Source organism: Drosophila mojavensis, unplaced genomic scaffold (assembly GCF_018153725.1).
Source record: "Drosophila mojavensis isolate 15081-1352.22 unplaced genomic scaffold, ASM1815372v1 contig_231, whole genome shotgun sequence".
NCBI lineage: Eukaryota > Metazoa > Arthropoda > Insecta > Diptera > Drosophilidae > Drosophila > Drosophila mojavensis.
In genome coordinates, this window is record NW_025318772.1 from 7,329,091 (window position 1) to 7,347,950 (window position 18,860).

Sequence of the window (18,860 nt, forward strand, 5' to 3'; positions counted from 1 at the left end):
ACAAAGAAATTAACATATATATAAATATACGCACATAAGCCACACCGAGAATTTAAATATTTTTAAAAACAATATATGAATCATGAACTTAAACAATGACGTATCAATGATTTTGCTGTTATTGTTAGGAGTGTGCATTAAATTTTTGTTTGTTTCATTAAATTTTAAATGGGGTTCAACGCCGAACCGATTGTCTGCTCCTTTAGCTGTTTCGCACTTAAAGTCTAAAGCTATTCTTCCATAATGTTTTGTTGTTTTTCGCAGCATTTGCATTTTGTGCTACCCTTCTTAAATGTTTCTTGTTTGGTTTTTTTTTCTCTCTTTTTCTTATACGCAATTGGCTAGCTAACTACAACATCGCACTATATATAGGTTTTTATCATTAGACCATTTACAAAATATTGCAACAAATATTTTCTCCAACTCTCATTATTCAAAAACAAGCTACAAATAGTTTAACGTTTAAGTTTAAAGCAGGCTTAAGAGCATATTTTCTTGTATCTTTTATCGTTAGGTTGACGTCTCATTATGTTATCCAAAATGGTCATATAAAAGTTAATGCCTAGCATGTGTATACATATGTATATATGAGTGTGTATGTGTGTGTAATTAATTATATATATATATATGGTTGTGAGTGGGTGGTGAATGCCCTATCGTATAGAAATGATATATGTTGACAATTTAACATACGTCACAAATTTGGAGTTACAAGTTGAGTTTACAAAAATATTTTTACAAAAAATATGTGTCCATTTATGTAGGGGCGTGTTCATATACATATAATATGTGGGAGTAATATGTTTGATATTAAACAGTTGATGTTGTTTTAGTTGTTATTTAGTTACTTAAGCAGTTTACATATTCTTAATCTACTTGACGGCTTCGGCTACAGTGGGTGCTGATGGTCTTGTTGGTGGAGGGAGTGGAGGTTCCCTGGTTCTGGTTCTTGGTCTGCCTACTTATATATGTATATATGCATATTTAGTATATATGAATATATAATAATATATGTGACTTCTCATTAAACACTAACATCTGGCTTGCCTTTACATAAATATATATTTATATTATAAATTATTAAAATCAGATAATGTTTTATTAATTTTTTGTTTCTTTTCTTTTGTCGCCAATGGTCATAATTGCATGGATGCATTTCTATACTGCCCTTAGCCTGTTACGATCTGCTCGTTTCGCGATCGGATCTGGTTCGGTTACACGCTAAACACTTAAAATTAATATTATGAATATCATCGTAGTAGATCTTAGTAGTAGTTATTTGACTTTGCGCTGGTGCAGACTAGAGCTACTGCTGTCCGGATTCAAGATGGCATCGTTGGTTGAGAGTACGCCCTCCTTGAAGTAACCATCCTTAAAGCCATTCGCAAGCCCGTTGCTATTCACATATTCATCGTCCAAAACGGGCTGCAATTGACCAATTGAAAATAGATGCAATTAATTTCAGTCGATGCTTTACTTTGTCACTACTTTATTTATTTTATTATTATTATTATTTTTTTGCTGAGCACGTGCCCCCCTTGCAGTCTTATTCTAAGATCTCTAGCTAGAGTTCAAAGCGCTGTGTGCCTTGCCAATGGCCAGCAGCCAATATGATTGGGCCTTCGCATCCGGCTTCGCATGTTCTCGCTAATTGAAACGTCCCCCGCGTAGTGTTGAGAGTTCGCAAGTGTTGTGCGCGCGCGTGTATGAGTGTCTGTGGCTAGGTGTGTGTGTGTCTAGGTGTGTGTGAGTGTATTGTTTGCTTAACTAAGCTAGTTAGAATTTTGTAGTTGATAATACAACTACGCACTTGAATGTATGTGCTAGAGATGTGCTATCTAACCTTTGTCTTACACAAAAGACTCCAAAATCTAATCTAAAAAAAAATTTTATCTACTTTGTTTCTTAAGTTTCTATTTTTGTTACCGATAAATTCAAAGTGTTTGGTAAACTTTTTATATTCCAATAATTTTTCCTATACAACTAATTTTATTTATTTTTGGATTTTTTTTATTAAATTTTTAAAATGTAATTTTTAAAAAATTGATGTAGATTATTCTTTGAGTTTTTCCCACATTTTGGTTCATACTTTTTGCCAAAGCTCTTGATATTGAATTTCTTATCATATTTATTACTTTAAAAATTGATTGAATTAACGAACGGGTCGTGTCACGCACGATACACGATACGCACCCAACTCTAGTATACACACACAGACACTAGACTGGACATCTTACCCGCCTCACCAGGGGGTGCCAGCACTTGGGAACGGGCGTCGAATTGTGTGTTTAGCCACGGCTAATAACTTTCAAGGGCTACTTGATTTAATGTTGCTTACCTACGCCACACGTTTGTTTATGTATTATAATTTTTTTTTTTCGTATTTTTTTGTTTATGTCATTTCAATCTGTTTGTTTTCTTTATTTTGCAACTGCAAAAAATTGATAGCAGTGGAACTCACCATACAGGCACCCTTGTTGGTGCCATTGGCAGGGAGCAGGGCATCTCCGTTGCCTAAATGCTTGACTTTGCCATTCGTGTAGACGCCATTGGCATGGCCATTGACTTCGACTGCCTCGCGGCGGCGACGCTTTGCATTCAGATATTTAGCCTTGTAGAAATCAGAGAATAGGAATAGGAACATCACGCCGTGCAATCCAATCCAGACCATGAAGCCCTTGGGATAATCACAGTCGCGGAACAAAAGCTGGAACTGATGCGTAAATATGGCCACAAATTGCACCTATAGTAAATAGAAGAAAAATTGGCCAACAGATCAGTTAAGTTTTGGATTAAAATGAGAGCTAAACTTCCATACCATTTGGAAGGTGGTTAGGTATTTCTTCCACCAGATAAACTTCTGATACTTTGGACCCATGGCAGCAATCATATAATAGAAATACATAACAATATGTACAAACGAGTTGAGCAGGGCAAAGAAAGTACTGTGACCACCTGTAAATGGAGAAAATAAAACATTTGATATGAGAACTTTACTATTATAGAGTATAGAGAGAGTAGGGGTGTTGATATATACCCGGTGCAAACTTAAGGCCCATCCACACCGAGAACGGCATGCAGCCGTGATGTATGACATGCAGCGTTGATACGTGCTCATTCTTCTTGCGGAGTATAAAGAAGAGCGTGTCAAAGAATTCTGTGAACTTTGATATGTAATACCACCAGCAGATATTGACCATCTACAAAGAGAAAGCCGTTGTAATATAACAATCGATTGATTTATAGAACAGTGATCGGAACCTACCCGCATGGCCATGGGACTGTTGCTGTAGTCGACGGGCTGGCATTTTAAGCTATAGTGGCCCCACCAGCCGCTCATTAAGTACTATTTCAAATAAAATACATATATATTTATATCAATTCACTTTCAGTTCTTTTTATCAATCATTCGTTGCCGTGCTCTACCTCGTAAAATATCCACGCACTGAAGATGGTCTGCACCGCATTGTAGTAGACGAGCACCTTGCGCAGATCCATCGGCTTACGATTCGCCATTAGCCGCGGCCCCAGGGATTTACTGAAATATGCATAGAAGAGGCACAGAAACAGCGTGGGCAGAGGCGAGGAGAGCATAAAGAAATTTTTGACGCGCGGATCTGCATGGATGAAATGAAACAAAATCAAAAATCAATAAATGTCCACAGTTCCCAGTTTAAAGTCTACGAACCGCTTTTGTTGTCCATCAAGTCTCTATACCAGTGCAACACATCATGCATGAGTACGTCCATGTTGTAGCTGTTATTGCAGGTGTTATAGATGCCGCGAGCTGTGGAAAAAATGACGATTATTAGTATGAGTATATCATTTAATATAATAATAATACATATATCTAAATTTATGTAAATATTAATTTAAACTTTCATTCATATATATATATATTTTTTTTCCGTTTTAATATTCTGTGTCTCATAAATACTATATCTAATTATTTTTTGCAATATCAACTTTCCTTACGAAAAAACTAATAGTTATGTATACTACTAACTCAATATCATTTCTCGACCAAATACAAAGTAGTTCCAATTGATATCAGCTTTTCTGCGTTTCTTTTGTTCGGGCATAAAAAGCAGCACACACATACATACAGATACATACACACACGCACATATGAACTTTATATAGGAAATTCACCTCTTGCATAACCTTTTGCAGTTCTAGATAAGCTTTGGTAATCAGATATTCTAAGCTTGATAATAATATCTACATATGTATGTGTGTATATTTAACATTGCACAAGTCTCTATTATTTTAATTTTGAAAATTCGAAACTAATCAAAAAATGGTATGTACAGCATACAATATATAGGAAAAAAGAAAACCCCAAATAAAATAAAAAGAAACAAAAATCAATCAAATAAAATATTTTTTAATTATTAAAATTATAATACAGGGAAATACAAATAAATTTTAATAATTCGACATCCTGATCATGATATACATATGATACATATATTTCATAGGCTCTTTCCCGCCGGCATTATGTCCTGTACTTTCTAAATTCAATGAGCTCAGGGTTTCGAAATGATCTCGAATTCCAAGCAACAAAGTTTTCTAAATATGTATTATATATTATTTGCTTCTTATTTAAACATTAATTAGATCACTGTGATCTAGTGCCCATAAAAAGATTTTCAAAAAAAATCTCTAACCAAACAGTTTTATGTAGGCAAAAAAAAAAAAAACTAAAATAAAACAACCCGGAAAATTTACAGCGCCATAAATAAACAATATAAGTTGGTAAAAATAAAAGTGAGGCTATTAATGAAAGGCATGAAATGTTTAAGGAAGTCAAATTGCCATGACAAATCAAAATAAGTGTTGTTGCTGCTGTTGGTGTTGTTGTTGTTGCGTCGAGACTATGTAAAACCCCAAGTTAATTACAACAAGGAATACAAATTGACTAACGCTAATTTATTCAATTGAGCGATCAATACTAATAGGTGTGAAAGGTAAGCCAGGCTCACCCAGCTGAGCCCAGCTCGTGGGCTCAAAGTACGAATCGATCAATGCGGAATTTACTATATGGATTGCACAACTTAACATTATATTATAATTTGTATAATTGGCCGTGCATTAAAACTGCAATGAATAGACAAAGAGTGTACACTATGTATATGCGCCGCAGCGGAAGCTGCGACCTCACCCAATTTGTGGGTGGCATGTGGAATTCCGTTCATTAATCGCCCTTGCTTCAAGTACAACCGACTTTGACAGCCCAGATTTGTGATGGAATGCGAGCGAATGATACATACGTATATATATGCATACATTTATAGGTCAAATGGGAGGTCTTCAAAACAAAGAAACGAATGTGTTCTAAACTTGTTTGCCAGCTAGAAGAATGAAATCGGTTTCATCATAATTTAAAACAATCTTCAACAGATAATATATTAATGCTATTGTCGTGCTAATGAATAAATAACTGTTTCAAGATCAACACTAATAAAGAACAAATTTGAATTTTAAATTATTTAGATTTGAAAAATGTTTGCAATTTATAAATCAGGTTTTGGCAAATTGGATTGCAAATTTATTTTGTAGTTTAAACTGAACAGAAGCAACAATTAAACATCAATTCCTATCAATTTATCTTCTTAACTTTCAATATGGCAATCTATTGCTGAATTTAAACAACATCATTTTTTACAGTCGACTGCGCTAATGACTGTGATAAACACAGATAACATTTGGCCATTTAATGGTTTAGTTTTAGGTCGATTAAAGTCCGATTTGACTAGTTATGAGAAAAAAGCAACATCAACAATTATAATTCAGTTGTGTAAACAGTTATGAAACAGATCTAAAGATTGGGCTGTAAAATTGTTTTATATATGTACATATGTATATAGCTCATCAGCTGTAACAATTGAGTCCATAATAGTTAGAAATTAAACAAATTAGGCTACGTTTTGAAAGATTTTATGTAAGGCAGATATGCAAATTGAAATGGAATATGTCGTCACATAAAGCCAAACTTTTTAATAAAAAATCTTTTAGGTTTAGATCGAAAAGATATGTATGTCTTAATTCAAGCAAGCGCTTGCTAACGGGCATCTGCAAGTCTAGCATACCCTCAGCTAACGCATGTCTTACTTGCACTTGTTTTACTGCCCAAATAATTCTCAGCAATTGACTTGAATTTATAAGAATTCATTGACTTCTAAACCGGACAATTTTTTCTTTGCTTTTGTTTTTGCACATGCTCCAACGGCCTTCCACAGCTGCTGCCCCACCGAGTCCCATGACCGTGGTTGATGTCGTCGTCGTTGCCGTTGACGTTGTCTAATGCCAATTCAAAGGCAATGTACTCGTGAGCCGTGGCCACTCGAAGTTTGTTTTGAATGTCATGAGCAATGACTGGCAATGGGGCACTGTTGCTGCCGGTGGAGATGGTGGTGCAGATGTCGACGTAAGCGCCGCTTGCTCAATCGGCTCAATCGTTGACAAAAAAAAAAAAAAAAAAAAAAAAAAGAAGAAAAAGAAAAAATGTGCCGCTAGTCAGTGGGTTGTAGCTATTTTTTTTTTTCTTTTTCTCTTTTTATATGAATACCGTTGCCAGAGTCTTCAACAGTTGTCGCAATTTATTGCTGTTGTTGTCTGTTGTTTGTTGTGTGGGTCAGTGGCAAGTTTTTTTTTTAAGGCGTGCGTGCAGCAGCCTCCAAGCTAAACAACTCAATAAATTTGTTGCTGCGAATTATGAAATATTGACAAGAGAGGCGCAATTGATGGGCACGGCCAGCACCACGGTTGGTTGATCGACTGACTGATTGGTTGACTGACTGACTGATTGAATGATTGACTCAGTGACTGTTGCCTCGTCACAGTCCGTTTTGTCTCGCACCCAGTTGACAGTTCAAATTGTCAAGGTAAACAATTATGGGCTGTGGCATCGTAAATCGCGGTAGGTAACATATACAACAACAACAGTAACAACAACATCTACAACAATAACAACAACCACTGTTCATCTTGACTTACATAATAAGCCAAGAAGAATTACAACTCAAAGTGGAGCAAATAAAAATTGGCAAACAAACGGGCGGCACCGCACGCTGGGGCGTGGCGCATGCGAAAGCGACGACGAGTGTCGGGCGATGATGTTAATTTAGCATACACTACGGAGATAGGGTCGACACCAGTTTGTCGGTCAGCTAAAGTCATTTAGGTATTTTAAAAAAACATCAGCATTTACCTACTATCACTTAAATAACAACAGAACAGAATACTAGCTGGCCTTTATAACCAGCATAAATGTTGAAAATATATAAGTACATTATTATAAAATTTAATTAAATTAAATTAAATTAAATTTAATTTGCTATTCATATGGAAACTCTAACTACAAAAAAAAAAAAAAAAAAATTTTAGATTTTTTAAATTTTCATTTTATTGCATTTTTTACAAATGACTTTTTATTTTTTTGTTAAAATTTTTTTTTATTAATATGTAAATTTTTTGTTTTTAATTTTGTGAAGTTTCTTGGCAAAAATTATTATTTTTTTTTTAATTCCGTATTTTGTAAATAATACGGTTTATTTTTATCGAATATTTTTAAAGCAAGTAATTGTTCTAATTTGACGAGTTTTTTAAATACATATTATTGAACTTTTTAAATTATGATTCAAATTTTTACAAATACATATATGAAATTAAATTTTTAATTTATTTTTATAATTTAGATCTTCAATTTCTTATTTTATAAGATCAGGGAACATTCACACCAATTGAATTAAATTATATTTTGAAAATATAAAAGTTTTTTGTTTAGATTTACATATATACATTTACTGTATATGATTAAGAATTTTGTTTTTCCCTTTTGCTTTTCGTTATAAACCTATCAAAAGTTGTTTGCTATGCATTCCTATCGCTTATTTATAATATTCATAGAATTCCCCTTTTCAATGGGTGCAGAGTCTGCAAAAAATTCTCAATAAGCACTTGATAGGCATGCAAATAAAACCATTTTTATCACAAAAAATATTTATATACATACATATGTATATGAGATGACTAATCGCTTCTCTTTTATGTACTTTGGGCTTTAAAGAGAATTCGCAAGTGTATTTTATCTTCGACGCTTCACTGATAACCGTTCTTTCCTGTTTGTTAATTTCTTCTTTTATTTTTTCCTCCCTTTATTGTTTTATTTTTATTTTTTTTTTTTTTTTTTTTTTTTACTTAATTTTTTTGTTTTTTTTTTGCACATTTGCTGTGTCACTGCGAACGACGTCATCGTCATTGTCGGCGCCCAAGCGAACAATCAATGAGCCATGCAACTGGCGGCACACATAAACTACAGAGAGAGAGAGAGAGAGAGCGCAACCCTCTCGCCGCCACCTTCAGGTGGCACCCACCAACAGGGCTTGCTGCACGACGCATGCCCCACACACGGCAGACGCCTGTTGCTTCCGGCTGTGTGCAGCAGGCTCCACTGCGGGGCAATTGAATCAAAGAGAACTGGGTGTTGCAATAGGATGTGGAGCACGGCACGCAAATGTTAACATGCAGCATTGTGGATGTCATCGATGTTGTTGTTGTTGTTGCTATATTTCCCATATTAATTAGAGCACGAAAATAACAAGTGGAAGATTGCGAAACGAGCATATCAGACTAGCATATAGCCTGTTTCAAATCTATAATTGCAAACAAATAGAGCTTAGCTATGTTCATAGTTTGGTAATTCTTTAAGATTTATATTGATATACAAACTTTATTGATAGATTTCCATGTCATATTGAAGTTTTGAGTAGATGACGATCAGAGCGTACAAATTTGAACGTGATTTAAAAGTCAGCTTTAAGCTAAGCAAAAAGATATATGCTAAAATATAATAAAATCATCAATGTATCCTATATAAGTTCCATAGATATATACTATTAAGCTCTGAAATAAACTCAAGAAAAGAGCATAAGGTATATCAAGGTTATTCCAATTCTATTGCATTTAAATCCAACATTCCTCTATATAATCAACAATACAAATAAATATGCTAACATTATAGGCAAATTGACATGCCCTCTTCACACATTTAAAACTAGTACAGGGTATGTTAATATAAACATTCACTTAAAACTTAAAACGCGAAACAAAAATAGTTTCAAGTTTGTTGATCTAATCGCGCAGGGCGTTACATTAACTAGTGCAGTGGGCGTGTTCTATATACACACATACAAGCACACATACACACACATATATCTATCTCGCGACTATTAGGTTATGCGAACTATTGTTATTTAGTGATGTGCCTTATCTGGCCTAATCGCTCGTTCAGAAAACTTAATTGAGCGTCAAATCTCGCTGAGCACATGCAACGGCGACCAGACGCTGGGATAGTTTTGGCGGCGTGCTCAAGTGCCAAAGTGGAATACCCGATAGATAGCCTTATGACGCATACCAAAACGAGGATACCATTAAAAACCATCAATCGTGATCAGCTGAGTCACAAGACCCTAGGCCGATTTCTATGCTAATCGATAATCGGTAATGAGATCTACAATCTTATCGTTGGCCAATTCGAATCAAGCCCAAAGCACCTGGCCTTGTCGCAAGCGCCGTTTGATAATTGGCCATAATCAAGCAGTTACCAGTGCCAATTGGGCTGCCAGGGCTTTTGATATATTTATGCTACCATATTTTCTTTGTTGGGTTGTTGGTTTTTGCCCATTATTTGGATTTAATAAATGATTGGAAAAAAATAAATAAATAAATAAAACGGTGCAGGGGTGGAAAAATAAATGATAACAAAAAGAACTGATAATAGAGTTAACTGAGTGACTAATAAACAGTTATTGGGAAGCAATAACAAACTGTCTCATCATGTAGTTAGTAGAGTTTATGTAGACGAATGCGTAATATGTGTATAAATAAAACGATTGTCCCTAATATATAGTTGAATAAACGATTTGTTATTAAGTGTAAGCTCTAAGACGATAGACTCATTGTTAATAAGCTGCCCCTGATAGATAATAAATAGACTGTGGATTGAGATCAACTTTAAAAGTTATTGAATCTCGGGAGCTCTACGAAAAATGCTAAGGGCGTGTATATAAATTATAAAAAATTTTTTATAGTTAAATTTATTTTATTTCAAGTTTTCGGGATCATAAAAATATTTTAAACACAAGAATTATATACTGATACTTTGTTAGAATATGCTACCAATCAAATTACTTAAATAACTTAACGGGTTTTAAAATATAATTGAATATCTTATATTTTTTCTGAATATAAAAATTTGAATATATTCAAAATAAAAAATGTTAACATTAAAAATGCCAAAATTTTATAAATATACAATTTTTACTAAAATAGAATAAAACATAAATTGCACTGAAACTGCCTGTTGACCGGGGAAAGCCGGTTAACATTTGATAAACATATACAGACTTATATATTTTGGTTTTGCAAGGTGCCCTAAAACAGAGTTAGGTTTTACAGGCAAAGCACGTTTTGAGTATTTGCTGTGATTATACAATGCGAATTTCATGCACATACATACACACGTACTACCACACACAAAAAAGCACACACACTCAGATGTAACTACAATTACTACAGTGACCAGCTTGGCCACAAAGTTCGTTAGTTTAACCACGCACCTGACTTTTTGTGATATTCGTTATAGTTTCTTATTTCTTGATATAAATGTGTTTGTATGTATGTTTAATTTTGGAAAGTTGTTCGTTTTTCTTTGTTATTATTATTTTTGGCGTTGGCCTGGCTTTTTTAATTATGTATTTATGTTGGCTTTATATACGTTTGTAAGTATTTTGCTGTGTTTACGACGATTAGATAATCACAGCAACATTGGCCGCACACATACACACATAAACACACACACACCGTGACAACAAACACTTAACGGTTTTGGTAACGTCTACCGTTTCGTTAACGCGATGCTTTGCCTTGCACGCTTTTAAGCCAACTGACGGCTCGCTGGATGCGCCTGTGAACCTTATCAGACGTCGGCGTCGACAACAACAACGACAACGTCAGCAACGGCGGCGACGGCGACAACGACGACAACAGAAACGACAACGACGACTGACGTGCCGAATCGATCAGTGAGTGCGCGCACGAGCAGACCGATTACACAGCTTTACGGTGAATCATGCCCTAACGAGCGAATCGAGAGCGTAAACTAAAGAGAGATAGAGCGCGCGACAAAGAGAACGCTAGAGTCGGGCCCTTTATTAATAATAATAAAAAAAAAAAAAGAAATCGAGAATAGTGCAAAGAGCAACGCTATCGCAAATTCAAAATAACTCTTTTCTTTCTTAGATTTTTTAAAATGTGTTATTAATAGCTTTAAAAGCTGCAATCACTTAACCGGACTAAAGTCGACGGCGCAGATCAACCGCTTGTTGAACCGTTGGCCAGCGTGCCAAAATTACAACTGAGCGCGCGATTGCCACAGTGGCCAACAAAAGTTGACGTTGCCGTTGCTGTTGCTGGTACTGTTGCTGTTGGTGTTGCTGCCGGTGGTCAGTCAGTTGCTGTTTATGCTGAGCTCTGCTTGCATTGCAAAAGCTATAGCCACAGCCATAGCCAGAGCCACAGCGACAGCGGCTCAAAAGAGAAGAAAATAAACGCACACACACACACACACACACAAACAGACAGACAGGCAGACTGAGCCACCAATACATGGATAATTATGTCAGTATGTCTGCATTTATATGTGAATTAAGGCATTTTGTGGCAAGTCGCCATCTTCTGCGGCAATGTTGACTATTGATGTAACTGGCGTTGGCTGCTGGCCATTTGTCTAGGCGTTCGTTTTTGGCCAGCGTAGCAGCGCTGGCGGCTATTAGAGCCAACTGCTAACAAAATTACTTTCGCTTTCCGGCTTATGATTGTTCACAAATGTCTATATGCACATATATAAAATTTTTATAAAGTATATATATTTGTTTATAAACTCTTCGAATGACAGTTGGCTAAGTGTGCCACATGGTTCACAACAGGTGTGCAAAAGAAATGTTACAGCATCAGCAAAATGTTGACTGAGAGCTGCAGAATGAAGGCACTGAAAGCCCAGTTTGCATTTATGTACATATGTATGTATGTGTATGTGCGTGTGTATGTATTGATGAGAGAGCCACTTGCAGCTTGAACTCGTTTGAATGCAAGCAACAGAAATACAACACATACAGAAACCGTTACGTTGCATGCGTTATGTTGTTTATCGGCATCGAGTCGGTCGCCCCAGTCTAGGCCTTGGCGACGCATTGCTTTCTACTAATTTCCTAAGAAGTTCTTTCATAGAATTTATATGCAAATCATTCTATGCACACATTAATATTTAAATGCGGCGTTGCCACTTGGACGTTTGATGAGTTCACAGCATCTGGCAGCGCTGCGATTAGATTAGAAGTGGCTTGATCCTTAGCGACCTTTAAGTGCATAAGTATAAACTAATTAAATTAATTCAAGAATTTGAATAAATAAAGTGGCTTGATCCATAGCGACCTTCAATTGCATAAGTATAAACAGCTTTGAACGCAAACAAATTAATTCAAAAATTTGAATAAATTTGTTAATAAAATTGCAATTAGAGAGACTGGCTTATAAATAATACATGTATGTGAGTGTTGTGTTTTTTTTTTAAGGGGTGCCTTACACCTGCGACTTAACGATTTATATAACTTTTAATTAAGATATTTTTTTAAATTAACCAGTTCTAAATATTTGATTATTATTGTGCAACAGATTATGTTAACACAAATTTGTATACCTTATAACTGATCTATCAGACTTCATGAAATAAAAATCAGGACGATGGTCTGCTTGCTGCTCAACTATCTGATCCCTGTCCTTCCTTGTGATATACGATCTCTTTAATCGTAAAAGTTAAAGACTTGACATATAAAATATATAATAGATGCTGTTGGAGTTTCCTTATTATCGATATTAATCGATAATTTTAGACAGGCTTTTACAAAAACTAAAGATTTAAAAATTTCTGTCGAGATTTCAGTGATGAATACAGACAATTTGAATATTAGGAATACCCCATTTTTCTCAGAGATTTGTCAAAAGTTAACGGTATCTCTTAGTCGAGCAGTTCCAATACGAGCGCACTCTATATTTGTTTATCGACTTGACGCCTACTTATCCCATTGCATGAAATTAAATATACCACGCGAAGCGGGTCAAAGTCAAAGATAAATAAATAATACATGTGTGTTGAACTTAGTGTTCCTTTTTTTCGTACAGGCGGGGCAAGTGCAAAATTAATTGCAAAGACACAAACAACACACTGAAGAGACATCAAAGCAAATTGGCTTTCTTACAAAACGGAAACTACAGCACGTAGCAAATGAATTTCAGGGTCACATGTGGATTACGGCAAATACCGAATCGAAATAGATATATTGTTTCTTTTTTTTCACGCTCTCTCCCTCTTTGTCTCAATTGCGAGGACGAGCAATGGATGTAAAATGTTGACCCTGAACTCGTTTGACTTTGAAATTTTGTTGCTGCTGCTGCTGTTGATGGTAAATTTTGTTAATTTTTGTTTTTAATCATTGTACCATGTGTATGCAGGTCTTATTAGCACTCGATGGCGTTGATTTCAAATACAAACAAAATGGCGTATTCGCAGGCTACATGTGGATGCTATGTAGTTGTGGATGTTATTTTATTTATGAATGAGTTGGGCATACATATGGAGGTCGATAAAAACTACCTGCACACACCTGCACACACAGACAGACACATACGTGCGAGTATTTGTTTGTAATGGCAGTCAATTAATTTTTGATGCGTCCGAAATTAGCGCACGAAATGAGTTCAGCAACGATTTCGATAGAGATGAGCAATCAAATTAATGAACAAGAAAAAATAAAGCTAGTTGAGCTGAACTACTTAGTAAGTATTATTAACTACGTCAATGTGTAGAGATAAGCAATTGTTTTTTTTTTTTCTAGTTGGGGAGTACATCAAAGACTTTCAGAACTCTCTAGTTTCAAGTACATATTTTATCACTTTTATAAATATCTTTCAGTTTATTGCACCAATTCGGTCAGTATTTTGCTCATCTCTCTTTTTCCGGCTAGGGGACGCGAAAGAGGCCGCAAAGTAAGCGCAAAAAAAATTAAATAAAAGCACAGCAGATACAGCTAAACGGGCCAAAAGTAGCTCAACGCCCAAAACAACAAAACAAGCTCAAGTGCGTGACGCTTGGGCGGCTTTTGGCCACGAAAGACGTTACAATCAAAGAGACAAAAAAAAAAAAAAAAAAAAAAAAAAAAACCCAGCTAGCCAACAGCAGTCAAAAATTGTACTGAAATACTTGGCATTCCAGCGTTACAAAAGTTAAATAAAGGCCGATCGTTCGATTCGCCAACCAGGCAGTTAGCAGCGAGCATTACTTGTTGCCTCTTCTGCTTCGGCTTCTTCTTTATCTGCTTCTTGTTTTTGGTTTATTGGGTTTGCCAATGTTGTATGAAAGCGCAAGTAAGTAAAACTCACTGCCCAAGTTGGAGTCCGAGCTGTCCTTTGATAAACGCGGCAAAAAATGCAATTTGGGTGAAAAGTTTCACTTATCATATCAAAAAATTATGAATTTAACGTATATGCACGCTTAGTACAGTGAAAGCTGGCCAAATGTATATATTTTATATATGTATGTATACAATGTATAGTTAACTCAATGTTAAATAAATTTATATTTTTTTACCCCAATTTTATTTTATTATTAAAAATATGTTTCTTAAATTCTTAAAAATCTATTTAACTTTTTTTGTGTAGTTTGGTATATAAACAATTCATTAAAAACAAAAATATTGTATTTAACTTCATTTCATTTAGTTGAAATAGTGTACAAAAGTCAAACCCTTTATAAACTAAATCGATTAATAATTAAAATGAATTCTAGGATGAGGTCAAAGCCTTTTGTTCAACCGAACACTTACATAATAGCCTAAAACCAAACAAGCCAAGTGTGTCAAACGTAATTCGAAACTCACCTGGCTGCAGACATAGTGAAATACCCAAAAAAAAAAAAAAAAAAAGCAAAACTACATGTGAATACATAATTAATGACAGCCCCGCGCCAAGGCCGACAAATTAATGTGCGAAAAATTTGGAATTGAGTCAACGCCATTAACTTAAATCAAAAAGTGCAAAATGAAATCCCAAAAGATGTGGATGCAACAGCTTCCAGATGGTTCGCTATATAAACCTAAACGAGTTTTGTTTCTTTTTTGAATTTTTGTAAAAGCCAAAATGGGTAAGCCACTCCAAGACAATCAATGATCAGTTCAGATTGCCCTAACGAAGCCTCTTAAAAGGGAAATTTTACATATACATACAATGTAAAACCAACAATTTTTGATTATTTTTCACTTAAATAATATGCAAATATGTTACAGGCAAAGTCCACGCCTTATTGGGTCAAAATTATCACCGAAAACCGTCAAGTGTTATAACCGCTGCCATATAACGGCATCTTTTGTATTCATAGTCGAGCAACAGGTGGCCTCTTGGCCGGTCGGTTCAAGTTGTTCACTTTGTTCTTGTTGTTGTTGTTGGCTTTGTGGTAATATTCAAATGTTTGTGGTCAAACACAATAACTGTAAAAACGTGCCGCAACAGACAGCATAGATTCGGATCGATTTCAATAAAAAAAACTTCTGAATACCCTAGAAAACGATGTTGAATAAGGATGATCAGTTACGCTTTACATATGCGGCACTAGATGTAATCTAACTTTCGAGCCATAAGAAATTAGATATATCAATATTTCATATACTATTTTAAACATTAACTGACATTGACTAAAAGTCAAATCATTACTGGTTATTCGAGCTCCAAACTGTTTGCGCAATTCCATTACAATTACATCTTACAGGGTATTTCATATTTTTGCTTTTCTATGGTTTTGCAATGAAAGTTCTTGTAGATTTAATTTCTTGTGGGTAAACCGGTTGAAAGAACTTCAAGCTATTAGCTGTGCCACAGAGTGCTTATCAAGCATAAGATGCTCCTACATATAATACATACATCTATGACATACATACGCACACAGATACTTAAAATACTCATACGTTGGCATCAGACATCAGCAGACCACGCAAGAGAAACACACACACACCAAACAGTCGCACACGAATGCATGTGTGTGTGTGTATCTGTGTAGCCGATTCGGCAGCCAGTTGGCTTGGACTTTGGACGCTGCGGTGCTAAAATGAAATTTCTATATGATACGATACTTTGAACGCTCTCCCAATTGGCTAACAGCGAGTGCAGCGCAGCGTAAGCGGCGTCAGCTCTCTTGAAAAAGTAGTGGCACATCTTGTCGAGTGGCAACAGAGAGACCGAGAGGCACAGGCCGAGGGAGAGGGAGAGTCAGAGACGACAGACGGAGAAGAAGAGAGAGTGAACAAATTGTACGCGAACTTGAACCTTAGGACTTTTGATTTCCCATTTGTTGACTATAAACAAATGTTTTTAGCGTTAATTCGTTTCTACTTATTGATTTTACAATTTACAAGTGTTAGGCTAAGCTAAGAATGCAATTAGCGCAATGCACCATTCTAATTGTATATATTATATTTACTATTACCCAATGTTTGCTAATGAGCTATGGCTTTCAGACAATGCAAACAGATGTTGAAATCAGATTTGCAAAAGCTCTGTCGAACAAACTAAATAAATAAATACAAATCCAAGCTTTCATTCGCTTTACTTAATGGGCGCATTAACTGGCTGACCTTCTGCATTACACGAACTCGATTGCGAATGCGATTGCGATTGCGATTGCGATTTCGATTATCGGCTGGCGACTAGCGACTAGCGACTGCCGACTGCCCACTGTTCGATTGCCAACGATTTCCGCATTGCTGACAGGTGAAACTTTTTTGTTGTGATCGACAAAAACAAAAATGCAATGCAGGGCTGCGCAGGCGCAGGCGTTCACACTCGCAATCGCACTTGACAGTTCGACGTTGACTGGGGGAGAGGCAGCAAATGATGCAACAAATATGAATTGACATAACTGAATGTGTGCCAAGCAATTGACAGCGGAGACCGCATTTGCATATCGTGGTTTTTATTTTTGTAAGTGAACTAAGGAAATTTACATTGGAATTTGCAAGGGTTTCTTTTTAACTGTGGGCACATGTATAAATAGATATATATACATAGATATATATACATATATATATATATATATATATATATATTTATATATATATATATATATTTATATATATATATGTATATATATATTTTCTCATTCGGGCCTGAACAGTAATTAACAGTTATTAACGCACCTCGACCTCCCCCTCTTAAAAGGGCAGTCAGCACACGTACGTGCTAACGCGCTCTCACTCTCATTCTCGCACACTAGCGCGCACACACACACATGCAACCTTATAAAGTACATGCACACACGGAAAGAGCGAATTACGCGCCCCATACACGTGCACTCTCTTCCTCTCTTACTTTGGCTGTTGCTTCCCTGTCTGTCACTCTTGCGGTGCGTTGCTGGGCGCGGCGGGAAACAGGAGACCGTTTTTTTTTTTTCATTTTGTCGTTTTTTTTTTTAATTAAAACCACGCAGCAACTACTCTGATGACTAATTTTCACCACTGAATGCATATTCTGGGAGTGCACAACAAGTTGCTAACAGAAAATCGATGCGAACTTACCGCCAATGATTTCAGGCCGGCGAACTCAGCGAACGTGCACCGTTGGAATTTTGCTTAAATTTTTAGAATTTCAATCACACACACATACACACACGCTGACATTCACACACATATACTATATCACACTGATCGTCGCGCGTTTAAATAATTTAGAAAACTATTCGCATTAATTTAACTTAAGTACATTTCTCTGGCTGCTGCTGGGTGATTCTTTTCTATTTTAACTGTGAATTAACTCACGCGTATCCCACGCACAAGAATCGGAATTTAACAAAAAATTATATCCGAACCGCAAACGTAGCAACAACGGCAGCAACCATACACAAGGAAGTCTAAAATCAAACTAAGCGGACAACAAAAACAATAAACCCAAAAGAAAAACGACAAAAGCCAAGAGAATTCATGATGTCAAAAAAATTACAAGGTATCGCAAAAGTTACATCCGTATGGTACATCAACAGCCTCATAACTTTTTACTTAACAAATAATATATTTGAGGAAATCATGTCTTTAAACGTTACTGATGTGGTAATTGAAGAAACTTTTGTTTCATTTAGTTATATTTAAAGGAGCGCGTCACATTGCATACGTCGCTCAGTGACGTCACAATTTTATGCTTATTTGCTCTTTGAGAGCGCAAAATGCTGGAGTGCCTGCCGCACATTTTCTTGTATATAGCTGAGTAATTCCGATAAAGAGCGAGCATGCTATTTGGCGCCAACTGTTTGTAGTGGTGTGGCAGCTCCGTTACTAAATAGAGTGACCAGACTGTGCACTTGGATAAATATACCGATATGCATTGCGAAAAAATACCAAAACTCACCCACGATCATGAACGTAACTTAACGGCTTTTTGAATTATTAAAGGAGTCAGCATTGCCTATTCATATATATAGACAACAGGTTTGCCTTAGCAACGAAGCTTGTAAAAAAAAACAAATACGCAAATGCTACTTCGTTATGCACAAGTACATATAATTAAATATGCTTAGTCAGTTAGTTGAGGTCTAAAAAGTGTTTACTTATGCTTGCTCAATCATGATGACACGTGTGAGTAGACCCATTGAAGTGCTACCTGCTCAGGTAGAGTCAGCTTCATTAACGGCAGCTATTTACTAATAAAAATAAACATCAGGCAAATGGGAAAAGCTATAAAATTTTCTGTAAATCTCGATTTTA

At 35.8% G+C, this 18,860-nt stretch overlaps 1 protein-coding gene across 2 annotated transcripts; it reads right to left on the reverse strand.

Annotated features, from left to right (window-relative positions):
- Window positions 1-574: 574 nt before the first annotated feature.
- LOC6575249 (elongation of very long chain fatty acids protein) lies at window positions 575-18,023 on the reverse strand. Of its 2 annotated transcripts, none has more exons than XM_044007910.1 (8): window positions 17,682-18,023; window positions 3,689-3,787; window positions 3,427-3,617; window positions 3,266-3,346; window positions 3,038-3,200; window positions 2,819-2,955; window positions 2,462-2,743; window positions 575-1,425 (listed from the first exon to the last, which is right to left on the reverse strand). In XM_044007910.1, the coding sequence occupies exons 2-8, from the start codon at window positions 3,747-3,749 to the stop codon at window positions 1,276-1,278; spliced, it is 1,065 nt and encodes a 354-aa protein (XP_043863845.1). In that variant the 5' UTR covers window positions 3,750-3,787; window positions 17,682-18,023; the 3' UTR covers window positions 575-1,275. The 2 variants fall into 2 exon arrangements, with proteins under 2 accessions (XP_043863845.1, XP_002001263.1); XM_002001227.4 differs by lacking the exon at window positions 17,682-18,023 and adding an exon at window positions 10,623-10,904.
- Between the last annotated feature and the right edge of the window lie 837 nt (window positions 18,024-18,860).